The sequence below is a fragment of the Mustela lutreola genome, chromosome 9 (genome assembly GCF_030435805.1).
Source record: "Mustela lutreola isolate mMusLut2 chromosome 9, mMusLut2.pri, whole genome shotgun sequence".
NCBI lineage: Eukaryota > Metazoa > Chordata > Mammalia > Carnivora > Mustelidae > Mustela > Mustela lutreola.
In genome coordinates, this window is record NC_081298.1 from 33,386,586 (window position 1) to 33,412,649 (window position 26,064).

The following is a 26,064-nucleotide window of genomic DNA, read 5'->3' on the forward strand; positions in this document are numbered from 1 at the left end:
CGCGCAGGCACAGAAGAGTCAGGGAGTATCACCGGGCTGTGTCAAGCACCTGCTTGCTCTGTGAGCATCCTCATGCCCAAGGAAATGTGACAATACATAGCAAAGAAAAGATACCAAAGAAAAGCGACCATGGCAGGTTAAGAGAAAAACTGTGGATGGAAGGAAAGGCCTTTTTCCTGCTTTTTGAACAAGCGTCCCATGTTTTCATTTGGCACGATCCTCACAAATCGCAGTAGCTGGCCCTGTGTATGACTGTAAGTGGAAAAAAAGCGAAAGAATAAAGAAGAGCTGGAAGGTGTAAGAGAATTAATGAGCAATAGAGCAGGGACTGGAGTTCAGAGATTAAAATGGATGAATTTCGTATTGTTACAAATGGAATAGATACAGTCTTCTCAAAAATGCTTTATTTGTTTCTGATTAAGAAGTAATACATGTATCATAAAATATAGGGATAGATACAGACACAAAAGATGGGGACAGAAATCTACATTTTTGTAGATTGGAAGTAGTGTAAGTCATGGTGTTAAAAAGTGCCTAGAAAATCAGCAATTTCCACCAGCTCATCCCAAGTCTATCAAGAGCTGGCTCCTCAGTGTTGGGAATCTGAATCGCCCGTTTCTCTAGGCAGGTCCAATCTTTTGAACCTGAACTTACCATTGAGTAAGTGCTTTAAGATATCCAAACACAATGCAGGTTAATAAACAAGTGAGATCATTATCTTTTTACCTCCGGGGTAGCCACCTCTCCTTTTACCAAAGGCTACCTTTTGTTTTTCAGCACTTTAGCCTGCCAGGGGATGACGTTGTCTAAACACATGTCCAATGTTTTCTTTTTTAACAGTTAATATATTTCCAGGATGCAAGTTCATTTCTTTCTAAAAGGTTCCTAGGACACCCATTGAAAAGTCAAAAGCAATGAGCTCAAAGGGATTGCTATTTTGTTGGAGAAGAACGACACCCTTTGTGTTGAAGTGGGGCATTGCAGACTGTGGTCACTCTCCGCACAGTGTCTCTTTGTCAAGTAATACATGCCGAAAAAAAAAATAATACAGATGGGAAAATATTGTGCACTGTCAGATCTTGGAAATGGCCGGAGGATTTTTCCTCACCAATGTCTTGTCGATGACTTTCACATTCTGGCACCCTGAAAAAATAATGCATACATTTAATATGAAATGAATGCAATAATAATCAGGCAGGTAATCGTTTTCCCAAGGAATGTAAAACTTGACAAATGTAAGGTTTATGATTTAAGGTAAGCTTGCCAAATCTTATGTGGCATGAGACCACTTTTATTACCTAAACAGTCCTTAACACAAAATGACTGGCACATATTTTTATTAACACAAAGAGTATATTCTTTCTGCCACATTTAATAGAGAGTCAGCGGCTGAAAGCTCTCTTTTAGGATATGTCTGTAGCAAATTAAAATGCATAGTGAGGATTCACAGAATGGCGTTCTTCTCTCCCTGTGCCTGTGTCCGCACAGGCTCGGCACAGTAGCTGTAGACCATTGATCTCGGGAATTCTATCTACGAGGACCTTCTGGGTGAAATGGATCATAGAAAAGGAAACCCTCATTACCTTCAGAAGTGGGTAATTGGCTCAGAGGCATTCTCTGCATTGAGAGGTCCATTCGGAGTTAAATTCAAAGCAGTCACTAGTAATAATGATGCTTTTTTCTTACTCATTTCTCCAGCAAATACTATTTGTGTGCAGGGCGCTGCTCTGAACACTGGGAATACTGCATTGAAGACAACAGATGAAGATCCCTGCCTCATGCTTCTTATATTCTCCAGAGGAAAAGAGGACATATAATGCAAGTAATTTGAAAAGTAGATCATATGATAGTCAATGTATAGGCGATGGGTGCTATGGGAGAAGAATGAATCACAGGGAGAGAAAACTAGAAGCTGAGGGAATGGGTGGGGCATGGACTTCCATTTTAAATAAGGTGGGCAGGATGGCACCCTTTGAGAAAATACGAGTTCAGTGAAGATGTGAAGGATGTCAGCCTTGTAGACATCTGGGGGAAGAGCATCCAGACAGATGGGATAGCCAGTGGGATAGCCAGAGCAAAAGACGTCAGACTGAAACATGGCCGCCATAGTCAGGGAGGAGTGGGAGGAAAATGTGGCCTGGGCAGAATAAGCAGGGGTGACAGTAGTAGGAGTTGAAGTCAGAGAGGTGACAGAGGTCAAGCCGCATAAAGATCTTGTAGGCCATGGTGAGGACGTGGGCATTTACAGTGAGTAAACAAACCAAGAGCCATTGGAGGGTTCTTATCAGAATGGTGGCATGATCTGAATTCATGTTGGAAGAGTTTATTCTGACCTCTGTGATCAGAACAGGCTGGGAGGAAGAGGGAGGCAAGGTGGACACACAGACTGGCAATGCCCAATGGGAGAGAGGCTCTGATTGGGAAGAAACACAGAGAAACCATCGCAGCAATGAGTGAGGTCAGGTTCTGATCACATTTTGCAGACAGACCTCCTGTCAACGTGAGTAGAACTCCTGTCAATGTGGGGGTGTGAGGGAAATGAGAAGTCAAAAGTGACTCAAGATTTTTGAAACAAGGATACTAACATGAACCGTCTCCACTGGGGGGTCTGCAGATGGAACAGGCTTTTTTTTTTTTTTTTTAAGATTCTTAAAAATCTTTAAAAATTTTTAAAAATCTTTAAAAAATTTTAAGATTTTTTTTTAAGATTTTTTTAAGATTTTTTTTTTTAAGATTTTATTCATTTATTTGACAGAGAGACAGCGAAACAGGGAACACAAGCAGGGGGAGTGGGAGAGGGAGAAGCACGCTTCCCACTGAGCAGGGAACCTGAAGTGGGGCTTGATCCCAGGACCATGGGATCATGATCGGAGCCAAAGGCAGTTGCCTAATGATTGAGCCACCCAGGAGCCCTGGAACTGGTTTAATAGGAAAAGGTAGCGGTATCATTTGGACTGCCTCGTGGAGGTGTTGACTAGCCAGTTAGATTTTTTGTTCAGGTGAGATGAGGAGGAATAATGGATAGCGTTTGCCCTTCACGTACTCACACTCACCCACACAGCCTTGATGAGACAGTCAAAAATAGAGGCAAAGCAACTGTTACTGGCTACGGACTCCTTTTGTCTAGAGAGTGCTCTGCCCGAGAGTTGTAAACACGGCGCCAACTTCCAACTTCATTACAGCCCAAATGACTCCATCTTCTTCCTCTTCATGTTTACTGCTCTCCACCAAGGAGCCCGTAAGAAGAAAAGAAAGTTGGGAAGAAGAATAACAAGTCTTACCACTCAGAGCCATGGCCAATCGGAATTCGTCCTTAAGTATCTCAAGGACATCTTGAACACCTTTCTCTCCCTAAGCAAATAAAAGATACAGATATTTGGGGTAAGTCGGTTTGACTTGATTCATGTATTTATCTCACTGTTGTTCCATTTTATATGTTTATTTCATTGTCCTCTAATTACCTGGGAAGCCAAGCCCCAGATGATTGGTCTCCCCACAAATACAGCCTTGGCTCCCAGGGCTAGAGCTTTCAGAACATCAGTGCCTTTCCGAACACCCCCATCCAGGAAGACTTCCACCTTCCCTTCCACAGCCTCCACGATTTCCGGCAAAACATCAATCTGCAGATAGGAGAGGTCAATCAAGTGAGGCTATGCTGGTTGAAGTGTTACCCAGCTCAACCCCCACGGCCATTGACCATCTGACAAGGGTTTAGCGTGAAAGAAGCGAAACAGGTTTGCAGTCAACAGTACAATTATTCCCTCCTGGAAGAAAAGGAGTGAAAATGTCAGTACCTAAAACACCAACTAAATTTATTATTTTTATTTTGAAGTTCAAGGCTTTTTTTTTTCCCCTTTCCTGATGTTCAAATTCAAAAATCATGATTTTTAAAAATACAAACAAAATTTTAATGCATGTAATGACATTTTATAACTATGTTTTATAAAATGCATAGAGGTATCTTGCTCATATAAATTATTCTGGACATGATTTACCCTTGCAAATCAATTGTTAAAATTAATACTTAATTGCGAGTGGAAGCAATGGTGTGTGAAAATGCGAGCAGGGCTAACAATGAAAAACTCTCTGATTTCCCTGACCAACATCTTTTGCATCCAGCCCTACATTAGAGAACTCTCTATGAAAATATTTTTCTTGCTTTAAAAGGACATGACCACAGGCACCTTCAAGGTTCTCGTCTTGACTGACAATTGATGATGGGCTTGTATCAGCACCAGAGAGTACAAGAGACTCATGGGGGTGGATTTGGTGGATGGCAAATATGGTTCCTGATCCTTCACACCACTCGGAAACCACCCCTTTTTTCAAGGTAACTTTGCAGTGTTTCCTGCTAAAGGAAACAGAGTGCACTCGCCTGCTCCTTGACATTGGCCTTGGCCTTGCAACTTAGTTTGGCCAGTAACATGTGAGCAGAGGTGGCAGAGTGCCATTTCTGGGCATAGACCTTAAATGACCTCACGCACGTAAAATTTCTCTGGCACCTGTGCCACTTGCCATGAGAGGAGCACCCCCTGGGCACTGCTTCCCCTTTAGCTTGGGCCCCAGAATAAATACTCTGGAATTCAGGAAGCAGAGCTAGCCCAGCTAAGCCCAGCTGGACACGAAACTTGGAGCACAGCCACCTAACCAGTACCAAGACCAGATCAGCAGACTGCGCCCCCCGCACTCCCTGTCCCGGCCAGCTGACACAAAGTTTCACGGGACTAAATGACTGTTGATTTAAATCACTGAGTTTGGAGTCTGTCCTTTCATGGCACCACATGGCAATAACTAATAGAGTTGGCTAATAGCTAATACAGTTATTAGCTAATAGCTGATACAGTTGTCTCTTTTGTGTGAATCTTTGCCCTTGAGAATGGAAACGATTGACAAGGTGAACTGTAGGTCAAAATCTGTAGAAATTACCTACATTCATTCCCAAATATTTGAGTATAAAATTAAGTCCAATCTCCATTTAAAATACATGCTGAAGAAGCGACCATGCATTCAAGTGAGATTTTTTTCTAGACATAATTGTGCCGAAACCACTCAAAGGCTTTCTCGCTTCTCCCCCAAAATTGTAGAGGCTCAACTTAAAGAGAGTTTTATGTAAAAGGCTGAAGACCAAACCTGGCCACAGATTTGGAGGAAGTGAAGGCAACTTTTGGCACGCAGCCCCTAAGTGTTTGGCAGGTAATGTGATTTTCCCCTTTTCCTTTTGGCTTTTCTGCCTTGCCAAACATGCTCTGGATCCATTTACATATGTCCCTTTACCTATACATAGTCCTCCTTTTACAGTCAGGCAAGTTACATCAACATATAAATGCTACAATTTCCAAGAGATGATGCAAGCTATCATTAAGCATATTTCCCCATTTGAAACCAAAACCAAAGAAAAATATTAGCTAGCTCGGGTTCAATACACATTTTCAAAGTCACGCAAATCAAGTCTGTTTACGTTATTTCTAACGCCCAACCTGGCCTAAAAGGAAACTAATAAGGACACTTAAAATGTGAATTCCGGGCTATAAAAATGGAACCTAGAGAAGTGTTTTGTGTGTCGTGGACCAGGCTATTCTAACCATTGCTGAGCACTTCTATTCTCCTCCTTTTTCTTTCTGTAGCTGCAGTTTCACCGGGTGCATATTTCAGAGAATAATTCTGACCGGAGGAGATTAAATAAATAAATACAGCAGATGAATCCACTATTTTACAACTATTACATTTCTTTTTTCCAGCTTGCTAGACATTTGAGAGACCATTCATTTTGACTTTTCTTCACTTCATGATTCTTGATACAACTAATTGTGAGCTCACCTCCCATGGGGTTAATCTACAGGAAAATACATTAAGATCCTGATATACTGACTAACGCATCCATCCATCCATTCACTGACTTTTGAAGACCCTGTATATTCAAGCCACGATGCCAAATGGTCTAAGGGAGCCAACAAGAATCCCATGGGGTTGTGACTCACAAGGAGACTTTTCTCCATTGCTGCTCAAGTCACATTCTTCCAGGATGTTCCCTGTCCCAAAAAAATACTCACAGGGAGTACCCACCTTTCTATCTTCCCAAAACATCCATCCTATACTCCCAATTTCTCATGTTTTGGGCAAGGAACACTTTAAGGGTCTCAAACCAAAGTGGGGTGCTTGGGTAGCTCAATCAGTTAAGTGTCTGACTTTTGATTTTGACTCAGGCCCTGATCTCAGGGTGGTGAGATTATACCCTGTGTCTGCTTAAGATTCTCTCTCCCTCTTCCTCTGCCCCCTCCTGACCAGCTCTCTGTTCTATTTCTAAAAAGGAAAAAAAAAAAAAAAAAGGTTTCAAACCAAACTAATTGAACATAGACAAAAGCAGATAAAGCCAGAGCTGTTTTAGTTAAAAGCAAAAAGAGCCAGAGTTCAGGATGCTGTCCAGAAATCCTCCCCTGACTCTCTACCCATCATCCTTTGCCAGGCACCCTTGGATGGGGTTTCTACTAAGCACACTTAGAAAATTACTGGTTCCTATAGGCTTGCCTGATTGTTCACAATTGCAAGAATGGCTGCAATTATTTCCCTCCCTATCTTCATTTCTTTGTAACAGGATATTTCTGCTCTTCCAGAGAGAAGAGAAATGAGGCTAGAGAAATGAGTCTATTTCCCCATCCTTCGCAACTAAACTACACTTGGGACCTGCCGTCACCAAGAGAACATAGAGAGAACAGAACAGAAAGAAGCTACGGTGTGCATTTTCTAAGCCTCAATCTCAAGAGGCCTTGCAATTTTACACTTTCCTTCTAGGAAACCTGCCATCTTGTGAGAACCAGCCTACCTAATGTTCCAGATGTGAGACAATGCAGAACTGTCCCTGCTGAAGTCACCCCACACCAGTCTGTCCTAGTCATCCCAACAACTGACCACATGCATTTGAGTGAGCCCAGCCAAGACCAGAAGAACTTTCTAGCAAGTTTCAGCCCAAATTGCAACTCACAAAATTGTGACATGAATAAAGAACTATTGAGTTTAGGCCAGCAAATTTCAGAGTGGTTTGTTACCTGGCAAAAGCTAATGGATACATCAAGTGCTTTTCAAAGGTAGAATTGCATGAACCCCTTTTAAAAGGAAAAATAGGGTCACCTGGGAGGCTCAATGGGTTGGGTGTCTGACTCTTGATTTTGGCTCAGGTCATGATCTCCCATCATGAGATTGAGCCCCACATTGGGCTCCAGACTGGGCATGAGCCTGCTTAAGTTTCATTCCCTTGCCCTTTGCCTCCTGCCCACTCCCAGTTACTCTCACTCTCTCTGTCTCTTAAAAAAATAATAATAGGGGCACCTGGGTGACTCAGTAGGTTAAGCCTCTGCCTTCAGCTCAGGTCATGATACCAGGGCCCTGGGATCAAGCCCCTCATTGGGCTGCAGGAAGTCTGCTTCACCCTCTCTCTGCCTACTTGTGATCTTTGTCTGTCAAATAAATAAGTAAATAAAATCTTTAAATAACAATAATAATAATAAAATCTCTTAAGATCTCATAGAATGTGTCCAAGGACTCAATTTTGGAAACCATTGCCTGAGCAACCCAAATATTAATCTACGAAAATGTTTATAGTTGAACATTTTCACTAGAAAAGAATGTCATATTTTTAAATTTAACAAAGTTTAGTCCCAGTTAGAATCAAAACAAAAATGAAAACATTAAAAAAACAAAACAAACAAAAAACAACCTTCCAGGGCACCTGGTTGGCTCAGTCATCTGCGTTTTGGTCAAGTCATGGTCCTGAGACCAGGACCATGGAGTCCAGCCCCACATGGGGCTCTCCACTCGGTGGGAAGCCTGCTTCTCCCTCTTCCACTTTCCCTGTTTGTGTTCCCTCTCTTCCTGTCCTTCTCTCTGTCAAATAAATAAATAAAATCTTTAAAAAAAAAATACTTCTAGGGTTCAAAGACTCCAGAGACTCTGTCTTTAGATTCCAGTTTGAGACGTTCCAGAACTATGGATTTTGAAAATCAATTTGAAAATACTGTCATTTTGTTCTCAAGTTACTTCAAAAGCAAACTTTTTTTTTTTCCCCCATGTAAGCTCTACACCCAGCACAGGGCTTGAATGCATGACCCCAACTCAAGAATCACACACCTTGCCCACTGAGCCAGCCAGACGACCCTCTTTAAGAGCAATTTTGGCCACATTATGACCTTGAATGTAAGAACATTGACATGAGCTTAATTTGTAACTGTTTGTTCCTCATCTCAAAACCTACACACTGGGAGAAAGGCATCTTCACTGTGAGCCAAATCTAATCACACATTTCTCTCACCATCGTGGGCCTCAAATGTCTTCTAAGTATGAGACGAACCCCAAGCAAACATCTCTCTTCGCACAGCATGCAAACGGGAGTGTCATTGTTTTTTTTAAAACAGTCTCCGGGACCACAGCTCAAAAAAGTCCTTTTAGAGAAGTTTCCATAACCCCTCAGCCAGAGGGAAATAAACCACACCATTTAGATATTTTCCCCTTAAAATCTTGTTAGATTTGATTTCAGTAGATTTAGATTCTATTTTTAAGAAAACACACTTAATTTGGCCGGCACACTAAGTCTATGTCTTCATATACAGGAAAGGCACAAGTCTGCCAATGACCCTTGAGCTGTGACCAACTTCTCCTCCCTGACCAGAGGAGGTCTTCATTCTCCTTTACCTGCAGGCAACATTCCATATCACTGAAGACGACGGGTCTCTACAAGGAGAGCTGAATTGGAAAGGACTGGAAACGCTCAGTTTTGTGATTTGATTCTTGACTCTGTGATCCTACAGCATGCAAAGGTGAGGTTCATTCCTGCCATTAGTGTTTTAGGAAGAACCGTGAGTACAAATACGGACAACATCCAATATTTCCCTATAGTCGGTTAGTTTGTCCTAAGGCCCACACACCTGGTCTACGGATTTTTCTAAATCAACCTGCTGGTTCAGTGAAGGAGGAATCCACTACTACTTGACAAAATTATTTGTCCTCCTATACTTCCAGTTGTTTGAATAAATTCGTTGGTCATCACAATTAAAGCCACCCATATAATATAATAGCCACCCATATAATAACTACGACTGAATGACTCTGCTAACATCGGATAACCCTCGTGGAGCTAATTGCTCCTTCACAGTTTTAACTCAGTCCCACAGCTCTTCAAGACAGTTCGGTTTACTTTTATATCTGTCCACAAAGGATTTCTTTTTTAACAGTGACTTTTATAAAGTTTACAAATAAATGTATTGCATGATTTAATGATCTACTTCAGGTAGATATATGTCACTAAATTTAAAATACAAGATCTCATCTATTTGCACACATTTTACCTTGAGTGTTCCATACCCAAAATACTCAGAAAAGAGTCAGACATGGAGAAACTGCGATGGAAACGAGAATTCCAAAGGGAAATCTCAGCATTTGCTGAAACTTACAGTGGCCGGCACCCCATCAAGTTGTCGAGCCCCATGATTCGACACCAAGATCCCATTCAAGCCATGTTTAACTGCCTCCCGGGCATCATCACCTGGAAAGAGCAAGACAGCCATTGTATGAAAAAGGCAACTTAACAGAAGGCTTGGGTTTAGAAGGTGAAAGGTCCCAGTCAAAGAGAGCCTGAGTTCACACATCTACACCTTGCTCAGAACCTTTAGCATAGAAATACATGAGTGCTCAGGTCAAGAAGAGTAGTGACAGTTTCCTTGGCCAAAATGTTAGCACATATAATGATCATGAGATAAAATTAATGAGATAAAATCATGAGATAAAATCTCATGAGAATCATGAGATAAAATTTTCAATAGACAGCCAATTGACATGCAGTTAAAATTAATTTATGCTCACAAGAAAGTACTCCTGCTAAGTAATTTTATTATTTTTAATAAGATCATACCATTTAGCATTTAGCAAAATTATTCCTCTGTAATTTGGATAGCATTAAAGAATACATAAGTGGCAAGCACCTGAAATATAACATGGAGGGAACAAGTCTTTTCCAAAAACATTCTTTAACACAAAGTAGTATTTTCATTAATTATCTTATCTTGTCTTATCTTATTCTATAATTAAGTGTATTTTGCCCAATGAAGTATATAAAAATGTACAAAAGTATACAAAAATAAAATTATATGCTATGTCTCTAATCATGCTTCAAAATATAACAACTTCTGAAAATACAGTTTTTAAATAGATTAGGGGCTCCTGGGTGGCTAAGGCAGTTAAGTATCTGCCTTCAACTCGGGTCAGGATTTTAGGGTCTTGAAATCAAGTCCTACATCGGGCTTCCTGCTCATCAGTGTCTGCTTTTCCCTCTTCCTCTGTCTCTCTCCCTCCCATTATTTCAAATAAATAATATCTTTTAAAAAGTAAATTAAAAAAATAAAACAGATTAACATTCTCTCAAATCAATTTCCAACTCATTTATTATATTGTATATTTTAAACTCTTATATGTTCAGCATGCTCCCAACAGCAAACTGTTTAGTCGCTAACCAAATCAGAAAAGTAACAATGGTTCTCAAATTTAACACTCAAAAATACTTGGTCTAAGGTTGAGGTGAAAATCAGATTTGGGAGATGTAACTGGATGGATATAGAATATTGTATACATTCATAAATTAAGCAGTGGAAATCAAGGGCAGATCTAAGAATAATAAAAAAGAAAAGACTCATAAAAGGATCTGTAATTCTGAGTATTTTAAAATTTTATGTTAAAACACCATTTTTTCTAAGTGGTGTTTTATGGAATGTTAGTTTTTGAATATTCCCATTTAAAATATGATGGTATTGGGGTTCCTGGGGGGCTCAGTGGGTTGGGCCTCTGCCCTCAGCTCAGATCATAATCTTGGGGTCCTGGGATTGAGCCCAGCATCGGGCTTTCTGCTCAGCAGGGAGCCTGCTTCCCCCGACCTCTGCCTGTCTCTGCCTGTGATCTCTGTCAAATAAACAAATTAATTCTTTAAAAAAAAAAAACTAAAATAAAATAAAATATGATGTTATTGTTATTTTTCTTCTAAAATTACAGTAGATGAAAATGTAAAAAAAACCTCATGTTTTAGGGACTGAATGTCTGTGACTCCCAAAGTTCATATGTTAGAACCCTAACCTTCAATGTGATAGTATCTGGAGATGATGCCTTTGAAAATTCATTAGGATTTGATGATGTCATTAGAGTTGGGCTTTCATGAGGGCACGGGGGTCCTTATCAGAGAACATTGGGGAGCTTGCTGACCACCTCCCTCCAGTCCTGTTCACACGAAGAACGGGTCATGTAAGCACACAGGGAAAAGGAGGCCTCCACAACCTAAGGGAAGAGCTTACATCAGAAACTGACCAGGCTGGAATCCTTATCTCAGACTTCCAGCCTCCACAACTATGAGAAAATAAATGTCTGCTCTGTGAGCCACACAGTCTAAGGCATTTTGTTATGGCGGCTAGGGCTGATCTAGACATCACATGATTGTCTTGTTGTTCTTGTTAGGGTTCACCTTTAAGGAATGTTCTGATGAGCCATAAGATACAATGAAATAATATGAAAGGTGCTCTGCTTCATGACTTGCCAGTGTTTCCCAACGAATTACTTTGTTATCTGCTCACCTCTAAGCTTGTGTTGTGTTATGCATTTTGTTATATTCTCAATATATGATTGATATTCTATATTTAATTCATATTGAATATAAAATCTAATGTTTACATGACGCTGTTTTGGAAAGCATGTTTTAATCCAAGCATGCGATGCAGATTGTGAGATGTCTCAAGAAACTTCTGAGTCACCCAGAAGGAAAAGGCCCTCACACCGAGGTTGAGAGATGATATTTTTTTCCCAACCCCATTGATTGATTCATACTTTTAATTTTAATGTTGTTTCATATTTGGACCATACATGTTTTATTTCACAGCTTTATTTTCCTGAATTTCTAATTGCATTTTTCTCCTTTTGCTCCAGTTACCATGAGCCTTAAGACTATCCTCAAAATTCTAGGGGGCCCGGGTGGTACAGTCTTTTGAGCAACTAACTCTTGGTTTCAGCCTGGGTTATGATCCCGATGTTTGAGATCTGTGTGAGGCTTCACACTCAGCAGAAGAGTCTATTTGAAACTCTTTCTCCCTCATTCTACCCCTCCCCCTACACTTGCATATGCGTGCGCTCTCTCTCTCTCTCTATATATATATATATATAAATATATTTATTTATATATATATAGAGATAATTTATATAAATATATAAATATATTTATTATAAATAAATAAATAAATTTTTTTTAAAAAGAGTATCCTCTAATGCTTCAAACTTCCCATTTATTCTATCTAACCTGTTTAAATCATCTTCTTTTCCCTCTGGAGACTTCCCTCCTGAACCCTTTACCTACTTACTCTATCCTGCTCTGATTACTCTCAAGGTTGACTGCTGACCTTCGTCCTAAGGATTGCTCCTATTCTCTGTGACTTGAATCTCTTGAAGTCTAATTTATGACTACATTTGGTTTAAGTTCTCATTTGTGTATAGTACATTAATTCCTTTGTAAGCTCCTAAAAAGGGATCCATGCGTGGTAAACCTATGAGCACCCAAATAACTTCTTTTGTCTTTGGTGATTGGATTACGTATAATATTCTAGGTTGAAAATCCTTTTCCTTAGAGACATTGCTCCATCATCTTCTAGTTCCCATTGTTGCTACAAGAAGACTGATGCCAGTTTTACTCCATTCTTTGTAAGTAACCTGCTTTGTTTTCCCTCTTGATACCCATTTTCCCCCCTGAAATTTCACAAGGGATATAATAAATTATGATTTGTTTTCTGAGTCTAATGGCTTAAGTTTCCAGCATTCAGACACTGTCTAACAATTTATTCCTTGCCTCTTTCCTCTATTTTTTCTATGAATCCCTATCTTCAATATTTAAAATATTGGACATTTTCAAGGGTCTTCAAGACTCTGTTTCATTTAATCATGTTTTCCATTTGTCTTGTTGTTCTTATATATTGTGAGAAATGTCATTGGCTCTCTTATTAAATCAGTAACTTCATGTTTAACTCCAGAAATCATGTTTTTAGTCTTTGAGAACTGGTTTTTTCGTACTCTGATTTTCTTTTCATGGAAGACTCTTCTTACTTAGGTATACTTTCAGCTTCTCTGAGTCTATCATTTGGAATTTTTTAAAAAGTTATTTCTTCTTGTTTTATTTTATCTCTTTCCTCTGGGATCAGCTTCTCTGTAGATTAATCTTGGTCTTTTATGTTTTAGTGTTTCAGATATGCCTTATGATGCTACATTTTCCACTTATGTTTGAGGAAGAAAGATTTGGGTCACTGCTTTGGCACTCTGGACTATTTTGTAAATCACTTTCATTCTTTCCAAGTCTTTGCCTGGAGTAGAAACTCTTGGAGCTCCATGTGAGACAACACAAGGAATGTTAACTAAGGGGCTACTGGACTATGAGCTCCTCATGTGTCAGAATTGAGAACAGCATCATTACATATTTTAAATGTTATCCATCCCTAGGTTGTCCCAGCTAACCATTCATTTCTTTAGAAAGATGGAGCTACTATGCCACATTGCCCATTGGTGCACAGGGGATGAGGAAAGACAGGATAGTTGGCTATTGTAAGAGTTTACAAACAGAGCTCCCATGAATCCCATGACTTTCTTTCCACTTCTCATCCACTGTCTCTGTCACACCTGCAGACTAGATGCCCAGCGCCTCCCCACCATTCATTACAGAATCTCGCCCAGCGCCTCCCCACCATTCATTACAGAATCTCCCCCAGCTCCTCCAGGGCACTCTCTGAGTGTATCTGGAGGGACAGTTTTCTTTGCACTTTCTTCCTATCAGCACATTCCCTTACGTTTTGTTCCTCTCATAAATTTCGTGAAGTTTCTCTGCTGTGTGTGCCCATTTTCCATTGCTTTGCTGTCATAAGACTTATGTATTTTTGTATTTCCATACTTTAATTTCAGGGGCATCATGGCTTTGATGAGAGGGTATGTGTATATATATATACTCAGTCCATCAACTGGATCAAGAAGCCCAATACATTATCATTTAAAACATGTTTGGGGAAATGGTCCTCTAAAAACATTTGCCTTAATACAATGCAAAATGTATTTGGAATTGGGGAGGTTTGCTTTGGTTGTCTAATTGTGTGCATGATACCAAACATCAAGTCAAAAGTAAAAAAAAAAAAAAAAATCAAAATATATGTAGTTACAACCAATGTTTTCAGAAATTGAAAATTATCAATAAACTAATCCTATATAGTATGAAAAAGTTATTAGCTGCTTAAGCTTAGTAAATCAGGCCACCTGGATCTTGTATCTGAGACTTGCTTACTATGTAGGTGGCAAGTTTCTTAATTTCTTTGTGCATTGGTGTCCTAAACCATAAAAAGGGATAATAATTCACAGAAGATTGGCTTGTGGATTAAATTAGTTGACTGAGTGTTTAGAAAGAGCCTGACACATGTTGAACACTCAGATCAATATTAACTGTTACTATTAATTTCATCTGATGGTGCAGGAAGTATGAACTCAGAAGATGAGTACGTGAAGGAAATTCATTTGCTGGATGCTTTTGGCAAGTTTGTTGGAGTTTTGTCTATAACAATAAATTGTCATCTTCGTCAGGATTATGATTATAAGAAGCCTTTCATTTGAAGTAAGCACTACTTAAGCAACAGTTTGTTATCTCCTATCATTTTGAGTGGTTTTCCAGGTTCTTTTAGGCAGTGCTGGAAATGTAGGGGGAAATGACAGAATGGTTTGCTCAGACGATAAGATCATGAGCATCCAGAGAAGCAAAATAAGAATAATTTATGACCAGATATGAACCCCTTTCATTAGCTGCCTACGAAACCTTGTCCAAAGTTTTACGTTTTATTTTAACCCAGAGAGAAAAACAACCTAGCCTTAACAAGAGGCTGCAAATATTTGGACTTAGCAAAAAGTTCATGAATCTTTGATATTTTTCATTAATCCTTAAAGTTAACTCCTACGACATTCCACATAAGTTAATTTGCCAGTTAATACATTAGTTGACTGACAATTACAATAGTCAGTAGGGGATAGCACTGTTTGCTATCTTATTGATATATTATTTCTATTTTTAAATGAAAATACCAAAGTGAAATATAAGTACTCAAGATTTACCCTCAAGCCCTTGGAGCTTTTGACTCAGGACTCTGCTATCTCACAGGAATTTAGTAACTAAATCCTAGCTGCATGGCAGTTTTGAGCATAATCTGGAAACACTGAGTGAATATCTTTGAGAGTGTCGTGAAAAAAAAACACATACAGGAAAAGAATTAGTTATAGTTTTTGAGAAACAAAAAGCTACTATGGAAATACCACAGAATAGTTTTAAAAGTATTTTTTAAATTTTAAAACAACTCTGAAAAACATTATGCCTTTGTTCATAAAGCCATTTGTTTATTAGCATGAGTTTTAGCAAAAAACAAATCCTATCTCAAATATTCATTTGGAGTTTGTGTTGAAGTTTTCCAAGGGCAGGGTTTAACCACAGCAAGAGATGATTATACCTTGGACTTAATTTGCATTTGTTAAAATGCAATTATTAAAATGTTGGTAAGGGGAAGATGTTTCATTGAGCTCCTTCCAGCTACCTATGATTTCATGTTCCTGCAAACATAATCTCTACCTTTCTGATCAGGAAAATGGAAGAGGGTGGCTGACTCTCCATCTACCCATGACTTCTGGATGAAGATCTGTGAAAGAGGGAGAACCAGATTTCCCAGAACTGGCCTTGCCTCCACCCACCCCCCTTTCAAGATTGAGTTTATGCGTTACTTGATGTAGTTGTTGTCATGGAGATAATTCTTGTTTGTTAAGTAAATGAAATAAATAGTTACAGAAACACTAGACAATATAAACTGTACGTGTATAAATAAGTTATTTCCTTTCAAATGCCCAGTGCCCTATCTCTCTTTCTCTTGCTTTTGAGCTCTTTCTAATTAAATAGACTCATAGCTTTCACTGAGGATTCTACTCGGTTAACATTTGGGCCACTCTATTCTGTGTAAAACATTATGAAACAGGTAGAAAGAAGTCATATGATCCATATGCGTGAGAACAAAAAGAGGTAACGGTGGAGGTGATGATCTTAGCTGAGATGACCCCAGAAGGAAGTTCTAGAACCCAGAGTATTTTACAACATAACACATGTTGGTGAAGTCTAATTGAATAGATTTTCATCATATCCTAGAGGACAGAGTTCTAGAAAATGGTATATACTGGGAATCCTAAATGGAGAAATTGGGTAAAAAAATTAAATTACCTCATTCTTTTATATGTTCCTTATTTAACTTAGGCAAATATGAACCAAGACCAAAACTTCATTCTTCTTTTGTGCTTTAAGCGACTTTCTCCAGGCCCCCACTATGATGAGAGTGAATTCAATACTTGAAATGGCATTAATTTTCTAATTCGAACATACTTTCTCATTTTCTTGATGTCAGCCACAGTCATCGCTTGCCTGGGCAGCAACCATTTCTTAAATGTCCCCCTGACCACAACGTTGCCAACTCTATCCATTAGGCTCATTATACAATGCTTGATTTTTCTAAAATGTTAATTTGATTAAGTTGATTCCACGATCAAGAGCCTCAGTGGTTCTCAAACCTCTTGTAGTCTACATGTTTCATAAATTTTCACTCAGAACTGCTTTATTTTGCCATTATTTCCCTCCGAGTCTTTCGACAACAAATCAAAACTCAAGCATTATCTTTCATTCTGAAATAAAACCTTCCCTAACCCACTAAGTGTCCATACCTTATTTTAAACCCCACCCTAAAGTTGCATATCTGTCTGTAGCATCTGTAACATCTTATTGCCCCCAAATTCTTGTTTATATGTCTGTCTCCTGCAAGAATGGGCTCTCCTTTTGGCCGAGGACCTCAAATTACTATCTTATTTTTAACTTTTGCACACCCTAAACATGATAAATATTTACAAAATGAATGCCTGAGCGAGTGAATAACTGAAGGGATGATTGAATGAATGAATGGGGAAGAAACTTCATGTTAGTTTTCTTTAGTATCTACAGTTGAAGGTAGACACAGGAAGTCACACTAACAATCACGGATGACAATATGGATACTAGTCAAGCAAGTGAAACTGTTTAAAGGTGGCTCTAACACCAAGATCCACTCTTTGAAGTATAATTCACAGAAATTTTGAACTAGAACAATGAACAACAGGGAAGAATGTAACAATATTTTTTAACGGCAAAGATTAAGACAGCTCTGGATTTAAACATATCTCCACTACTTAAAAGCTTTGCTGGTCCCATTCTTTTACTTCTATTACTTCATTTCTGCATACTTTAGGATTAAATAGATAAAACCTGTAGCATGCCTACCGCTTTATAAATAGGAGCCATGTGACTCACATATTCAAATAAAACTGATGAAATGTTTTGATTAAAAGTTGTTGACCCTGAGATAAGTTAACAGAATCTCTCATCTCAGAGCCACTTCCTTAAACAGTTACATTTAAAATAATAAATGAAGTTTTCTATATATCAACTAAAAAATGTTTTCAAAGGCAAGAAAACACTTTTTTTTTTAGGGTAAATACATTTATACTCCAAATTATTGAAGCCATTGGTACTTCCCCATGGGATTTGAATACATATGGATGCTGGGGAAGCAGTCAAGTTTCTTAATACCCATGACTTGATATTTGAGGATTTTAATGTCATAATCAACCATTCTTTATGGGGAGGTGATATGGGATTTCCCACCCTCAAAAATCAGTCCTAGGGGCACCTGGATGGCTCAGTGGGTTAAGCCTCTGCCTTCAGCTCAGGTCATGATCTCAGGGTCCTGGGATCCAACCCCGCAAAGGGCTCTCCCCATCTCTCTCCGTCTGCCTCTCTGCCTACTTGTGATCTCTCTCTCTCTCTCTCTCTCTTTGTGTGCCAAATAAATAAATAAAATCTTAAAAAAAAAAAGCAGTCCTAGTCATTGGTACCTGCAGGGGACAGGAGAAAAATAGAAAAGGCTCTTAAAACAGGTCTGGTTGTCATAATATCATCCTTGGATTTCTTCTTGATCTGAGAGCAGCTTGTGGAAGCTTTCAGACAAAGCAAAGAACTCAAAATATTTTTTCCATATCTTGCCAAGCTCTGTGATTTCGTGATGGCTCCAAGATAAGGCAGCTGCATCCCATGTTACCATGAAGGTAACTTCTTACTTCATGAAAGCCCAGCTCTTCGGTTTTACCTAAGAATGAAGAACTATTTACTCACTAAAATCAATAGCGAGAGTTGAGAGGTGGAATGTCTCCTTAGATTTCCATGTTAATTGTTCCTGATTATTTTCTCTTAAACATGTCACAATCATGTAGCTACAAAGAATCATAAGATCAGTATGAGAAATATACAAACCTCTCAAAATGCCTTTTGCAACAATTGGGAGAGATGTCAGCCCCCTCAGCCATTTAATATCCTCCCAGCTGATAGATGGGTCTATTGATTTAGTGACATATGTAGCAAGTCCACTGTTGTCTCCAAAATTTTCCTTAGGAGAAAATGCTAAATCATTGGTTTCAAAATTTTTCATTCTGAAATAAACAGATACATAAAATCAGAAAATTCTCAAAGTTAGAGATAATTTTACAATGACTCATTCAAAGAAAAATGAAACATCACCTTTTTCAAATCAATTAGATGTTCCTCAACCATCTGTAGATTGGTTGCGTTCTTATTTCCCATGTTCTCATGTAAGATTCCAGGCTAATTGTGACAATCAAGTAGACTTAGTTGGTCACTTAAAGTTTATTGTATGTCTTAAGCTATGTTTATATAGAATAAATCAGTTTCAGGGAGAAATATATGGGCAAATTCCAACATCTCTACCTTTTTAAGCCAATCTATGAATATAGACAATAGATTTGATGCTATTTCAAGCCAGGAATGCATATTCATTATAACAACAGATATTTGCATGTTACATTACAGTTTACAAAGGACTTTCATAAACCAATATTATCACAATTTTTAAGAAAACTTTCAGAAAATAAAATTGATACTTTATGATTCCCATTTTATATAGAAAATAAAAACAGAAGTGCAGAGCAAGGTGTCCCTACATAAGAAACCAGCGTTTAAGCTCCAACCTGGATCTCTGGACTTTTAATTCCATTCACTCTGCTCTGATCTCATCTGCACCTTGGTGATTGCTTTTGACTTCAGGAAACTTTTCAATGTCCTTACACAAAATTCTAGAGGAGATTGGACCTGCGGTAACATCAGTTAATACCTTCAGTCTGCTGTGACTATAGACTCTTTCTCCTGCCCTCCTGTTATGGTGGTGGTGGGCACAGGGAGAAGTGGGAAGTGTTTGTCAGGGATGAGTTGTTATCTGTTGCTTTTCCCTCCTCCATTTAGGTTGTTTTCTCTGAGGCTGTCTGCCTGCTGACTCAAACTTCCTGATCTTTCAGACAATCCTGATCAGGGCTTGAGCTATCCAATTACTAAGATCTTCATCTCTTTGCCTATGATATGACTGTTAATTTATGTACCAACTTGATTGGACTAAAGGATGCCTAGATAGCTAATAAAACATTATTTCTGGGTGTGTCTGTGAGGATATTTCTGGATGAGATTTAATTGGCAGACTGAGTAAAGATGATAGTCCTCATTTTTGTGGGTGGGCTTCATCCAATCTATTCAGATCCTGAATATAAGAAGAAAAAGTGGAGGAAGGACAAATTTGTTCCATGTGCTTAAGCTGGGGCATCCATCATCTCCTGACCTTGGACATTGAACCTACTGGTTGTTAAGCCTTCAGATTTAGACCTGAACTTACACTATCATCCTCTGGTTCTTGCCTTCAGACTCAGACTAGGACTTAAATCATTGGTTCCCATGGTTCTCAGACCTTAGGGTTTAGACTGGAACTACACCACTATTTTCCTGGGACTCTAGCTTATAGACAGAAGATTTGGGGACTTCTCAGACTCCATAATTGCATGAGCCAATCTCTCAAAATATGTGTGTGTTTGTGTGTACCCTACTGTTTCTGTTTCTCTGGAGAATCTATAATATGTGACTTTCTCCTGCTCCTGGAGCCTGAGTAATCCCCCGCACAACAGACTTGAAGTGTCAAAGATTTTGGCATATAAATACCCCAGCTCCCTCATCCCAAGAGGGCTAACTCTGAGACAGGCTGTACATCATCTCCAGGATTTCCCATCAGGATTAAGGTTCAGTTGCCTGCAACTGAAGCTGTCTTGGTAACATGCTTACTGTTTGCTGCCTTTCTTCTTTGCGCCATTTTCCCACTTCTCTGCCAGTATTCCCTTCATCTTCCAAAGGAACTACTTGCATTTAAATCACTGGTACATAATTTCCATCTAGGGGAACCCAAACTGAGACACAACCACACTGAGTTGCTGCTTTTCCCTCTAATTTTGTTGACCCAACTTAGACCACAATTTCTAAGACTCTACTACTGGCTCACTCTACATCTGAAATCTTTTCTCTTGGCTTAATATCCTGATATCCTGACTATATTTTGGCAGTTCCTTGAACTAGGGACAAAGTTTTTTTTCTGCTTGCACCTCAGATCTCTAACTGAATGGATGACCATCTAGATACACAATGGCATCACTCTTGTGACTTAGCTGCTTAGAAACCCAAATCCAATTGCAAACTTCATTTCTCTGAAAGGCTGTCTTTGAATGATGACAGTGACCTGGATTCACCTTTCTTCTCTGCACATTATAAATTACCCTGCTAGCCAATCCCCAATTTGGGTAAAAGTACAGCTGTATATTAATCTCTAGCTTAGTCATAGCTCTTTCTTTGCTTCTACTAGCTCTGCCTTTGAACATATAAAGGATTTTGGAGCAATGATTATAACAATTTTTACATAAACCTAGAAGTACATAAGCACATTATTTTTATTTTTTAAAAGACTTATTTTAATACAAACTAGGTTTAGTGTTTTTAACATACTTTCAGCTGGAATAGCTGGTTGTGTACCTCAAGTGGCATATATTATCATAAGGGCATGAAAATTCACTTCCCACCAAATTCTACTCAAGTCATTTGCAAAGTTTTCTCAATAAGGATTGAAGAGTTTGTCCTATAGTTTCATTGACTCGTGTGGCCATTAAAGATAATTCTAAGAAAATTCTAATTTCATGAAAGTCATACTGGTCCCCACCCACTTATGGAGCTTTGGTTTGGATTTTAGCTGAAATATTTGGGCATTTCTTTTTATCAAACCATTTAGGGTTGTACATTTTATCACAGCCTTTGGTATTCTGTGGTTGTCTTAATTTGAATTACAGTACGCTTTTGGTCAATAAACACATTCTTATTATGAAGACCTATTCTATTACCTAGAAATGGTATTAAGTGATATTAAATTCCAAACTTTTAAATAATATTGTGAATAAGAAAAAGGTTCGGTCTGTCTAGCTCATAGCAAGACTGGTGGCAGGGGGAAGAAAAACATCTGTATGTGTATATACTCTGCATAGCACCCCACCCCCATCCCAAACAAGCTACAGTGTTTCAGCAGGGGCGGGGTGGAGGGGCGAAATGGATAGGAAAAAACAGAAACATGGATAAAATTATATAAATAACTGTTGTTATTCTTGGATGGTGAAATGCAGATCAACACTTGAATGAATGTTGCCTTACAGAAATTTCAGTGCACAATGAAGCCTTGTTGTTACTCTAAAACGTCGTTCAAAGCCAGAAACCAAGAGAAAGTTTTCAGATATCTTGACAGAGACCCATGATGGAGTGTTTTACCAGGGCTTCTGAAGGAAACCTCCATGAATACTATTTTTATGCGAATTATGACACCTACACAAGAAACACGTAAAGTAGCTGTTGATAACCGAAGTATTCCATTTCTTGGGGAAGGAAAAGAGCAACATCAAAATATTAACACAATGACTTGGAACTTAATGCTCCAAATCCTGAGCTGTTTCATGACCCAAAGGCAAGGAAAAGAACTGGCTTTGTAAGGGACTCATTGTGCCCTGAATGGCTCCCAAATATACTTTTTAATCTATATAGAAATTATTTTAACTTTTAGTCAAGTTAGCCTCATAAGAATAGTAACAACTACTAAAGAAAGTGAAACATCATTGAATAACGAATAGTAACTCTAATGATAATATTATTGACAAATATATGTTATTTGCTCTAAGTATGGATGAGAAGACATTAAAGACAAAGCTATGCATCTCCATAATGTGAAAGAAAATATAAAACATTAACCAGTAGAGCCCATGACATCAACACAATATGAGAGAGAGATTCATAATACGTACAGAAATTGGTGCATGGGCCACTAGTCTTTAATGCTGATTAGGAAACACTTATATTGAGCACATAGCCCTGCTAATTTCTTCCTCAATGTGCTGGACTATTAGAAGAAATGGTCAGGGCATGGATTTTAAGTTTGAGCTCAAAATCTTGATTAATGTTTTAGCAATCATGTTTTATTGGATAAATTTCACATGATCTGGTACATTTTTATCGATTGATTCAACATTACTTCTTGAGCACCTACTATGCGCCAGTGTTTTGGATTGTTAGGATATACCGGTAGGCAAAACAATAAAAAAAAAATAATAACCTGGCCACCTAGGGTTGACATTCTAGCAGGGGGAGACAGAAAATAAACAATAAATATAAATAACTATGGAACATGTTAGAACGTAAGGGTTATATAAAATAAAGAAAAAAAACTAGAGCAGAACAGGAGGATGTGAACTGGTAGAGGCTGAATTTGAACATTTAAATATCATAATCAGACCAGCTCTCATTGAGAAGCTACCTTGTAAAGGAAATTAGAGGAACATTGTGACTTTATTTGTTTCCTGTTTCCACTATAACAAATGACCACAACCTTTAAAATGACACAGATGAGGGCTTTAAAATGATACAGATTTATTATACTACAGTTCTGGAGGTCAAAAGTACGAAATGTATCTCCCTGGATTAAGCTCAGGGTGTTGAAACTCTTTTTCCTTCCACAGGCTCTAGGGGAAAATCCATTTCCTTGCCTTTTCCAGCTTGCCTTTTCCTACATGCCCTGACTCCTGATAATATCCCTCCAACTTCTGCTTCCATCATCATATCTCCTCTGGCTCTTGACACTCCTGCTTCCCTTGTCTAAGGACCCTTTTAATTACATTAAGCCTACTGGGATAATCCAGGACAATCTTCCCATCTCAAGGCCCTTAACTTAATCACACGCAAAGCCAGTTTTGCCATGTAAAATAACATATTCATCGGTTCCAGGGATTAGGACCTAAATGTCTTTGAGAGGTCACTATTTTGTTTAACACAGTTATATTGTGAATGTTTTCCTAAACCAAACAATTTAGAGGCTGTTGGCCCATGTACCCAGTTCTCCTTCACAAACCTTTCTCTCCCCGGAGCCCCTGCCCAGGGTCCCCACCCATATTGTATCTCTATTCTGATCTCTACCACTCACATTGGTTTCCCCTTAGAAAGACACGTAGATCCATCCTTGATGTCAAAGCGTAAAGGAAGGGAGGAAGTCAGTTGTGCATGGATTGGAGGAAAGGCATGAAAGGCAGAGGGAGGAGTCAGTTCTGAGGCTCTTGGACACCAGCAAGCCTGACCTGTTGAAAGGACAATAGACCAGCCCATGCAGCTGGGAAGAGTGGATGGAAGTGAGGGTGCCTGTTCATGGAAAGCTCCACAGGCCACTTTTATCACCAGAACCCTGGGAAGACAATGTCCATCCTATCTTTTTCAGCATGATCTGTTCTGGCTGTCATGATTAATGAATCATTTCAGGGCTTATAGTGCCATGATCACCTGATCACTGAAAGGGCAGGTGTCGTGATTTACCTTAGTGATTTATCTTAGTCAATGACTGGAAATGTCTTTTTTCCCCTTTCAGCTGCCCTGGTACTCCACGAAGGACCCAAATCTTTACCCAGGGTAAATGAACCATCTCCCTGGGGTAGTGAGAGAGAGGAAAAAGGCCCTTCCCTCAAAGTCTGAGAAAAGCAGTCTCGGGAACCAGCCTCATTCCTTGCTTCTTGCAAGAACAGATGAGAATTCCCCTTACTCCCCCTCAGTTACAGGAACCTCTGTGCCATTCATAATGCACACATACATGTGTTTTGCATATAGACCAAGCAGACACTACCGAACTCCTGAACTCTGGCTGGTCCCGGACGCTGAGAGTCAGGACCCTCCCCCACTTCGCCCCCCTCCCCGCCCCCCTCCTTCCAGGCAGAGGAAGTAGCTAGGGCTGGAAGGAGCCACGGCTTCACAGACTCATTCTTCTCTGGATTTCCTGCCTCTCCCGCCTGCCAAACCTCACTTCTGAAAAGCCCGGCTTCACCTTCTATGAGTCAGGTCAGTTGCGGAAAAAAACCTGATTTCATATCAGGCTGTAACGCATGAGCTTTTTGGTTGTATGTCGCCTCAAGCGGAAGCCTGGGTCTCCCATTAGTGCTCTCTGCCCTCGGCTGCTGAATATGGGCTGCTGAGGAGGGGACCAGAGGGCACTGGCCTGCCCTGAAGCCCACAAGGACAAACAGGGCCACTGTGCACTCCAGGGGCCCGGGGCACCAGGCCGTGGGGTGTTTCCTGTGTTCCCCGTAACCTGGATGTTTGCTCATTATTTGATCATCTTCAGATGGGAGATGTGACAAGCTGGGGAGTCATGGCCACTCCTGAGCACATCGACAGCTGAAAAGGGTCTTTGTCTCATGGTCCTTCTCGTCATCTGGGCTGGAGCCCAGGAGCAAAGGAAAAGGGGGAAAAAGCAGACCAACCTTCCAGCTCCTGACTGAGTGACCTGGCACCGGAGAAGCAAGTGATATGAGCTAGAATTCATTAACAACCGTGTCATCTCCCCTGTCTGAGTAGATACCACCGTGAAACACGTTTTGTTATCCAGAACAAGAAAGTGCTTTTTAAGCCACACACACAAAAAAAAAAACCCTACCATATTCTTTGTTATTGTTGTTGTCAGTAGCCGTAGTAGGGAGAGGAGGAAAAGGAATAGCAAATTCTCTTTCTAATGTCCAAAGGGGAAATCATGAGGAATGTTTCCTGTCAGAAGTGTGAATAGTGAGAAACTAATTATTTTAGAAAGTTTAATAAGTAAGTTACCAAAGTAGAGAAATAAGGTGAATACAGATTTCATATTAGGGAAATTTGAAGCCATCTAGTTCTGGTGAATTTGGCAAGAAGTAGGAATATGTCAGGACTTTTGTTTATGCTCCTCTTCTCTGAGAAAGACAAGAGTGTTTGGGTAACCCAGTGTCTGGGATCATGGAACGGGGTGATTGACAGCTCTGTCAAGGAGAGTGCTTTCTCTTTTGTCATTGGATTACTAAAGGTACCATATACACAAATAATATCCAAAACCCACCTGGAAGTATCCCAGAGGTCGCCTCTCACGGCTAATTTATATATGGTTCAAGGGCAAGATTTCATGCACAATAGTTTATACTCAAGCAGGTGTATACACCACAGAGCATATCGTCAATCTATGATACTCAGATAAGACTGTATATGGACTTATGCGGTGGTTGAAATACATGTCATTCTATAATATCTGTGGAATTCCTACTTTCTAACCACCTTCTTTCCCTTCTATGGAATGCTGATTTGGTTTTGAAATCTTTTGGATCTTTTTTTATATAGACAGAGTAAGCAATGGCCCTTTGTAAAATGAGATCCAGGATCCAAGGAAGGTAACCTTTATCATTTCACACATTCTGATGGATGCTTTGAAATCCCGTCATCAGAATGTCCTTCATTAAAACTAAGATCTTGACTCTTATTCAAATAGTTTTATCCCTGAAAGTTATTAGTCAAATACTGATATGAAAAAACTCAAAAGGGTTTGTTTGTTTTTTTTTTTTTTTTTTGAGGGGACCTGGGAGAAGACAAAAAGAGAGGCGAAAAAAATAGGGAAGTGAAGGTCTTTCTCAGTAAACTCCATGAGTTCCTAGTTTTGACACAAGATAATTCTAGTCTTAAAATATTACAGGAAAAAGGACAATTCCTTGTTAATGTACAGGCTT

General features: G+C 39.3%; 1 protein-coding gene across 1 annotated transcript in view; it reads right to left on the bottom strand.

Annotated features, from left to right (window-relative positions):
- Positions 1 to 382: 382 nt before the first annotated feature.
- The window catches only part of HAO1 (hydroxyacid oxidase 1), a 49,623-nt gene continuing 23,941 nt past the window's right edge, over positions 383 to 26,064 (bottom strand). Inside the window, exons 4-8 of the mRNA XM_059133972.1 lie at positions 18,404 to 18,579; positions 9,441 to 9,532; positions 3,462 to 3,620; positions 3,282 to 3,351; positions 383 to 1,143 (exon numbers count right to left, since the gene is read on the bottom strand). Of these exons, the coding sequence (XP_058989955.1) occupies positions 1,073 to 1,143; positions 3,282 to 3,351; positions 3,462 to 3,620; positions 9,441 to 9,532; positions 18,404 to 18,579 (568 nt within the window). The 3' untranslated portion in view covers positions 383 to 1,072. The remainder of the gene's footprint in view (positions 1,144 to 3,281; positions 3,352 to 3,461; positions 3,621 to 9,440; positions 9,533 to 18,403; positions 18,580 to 26,064) is intronic.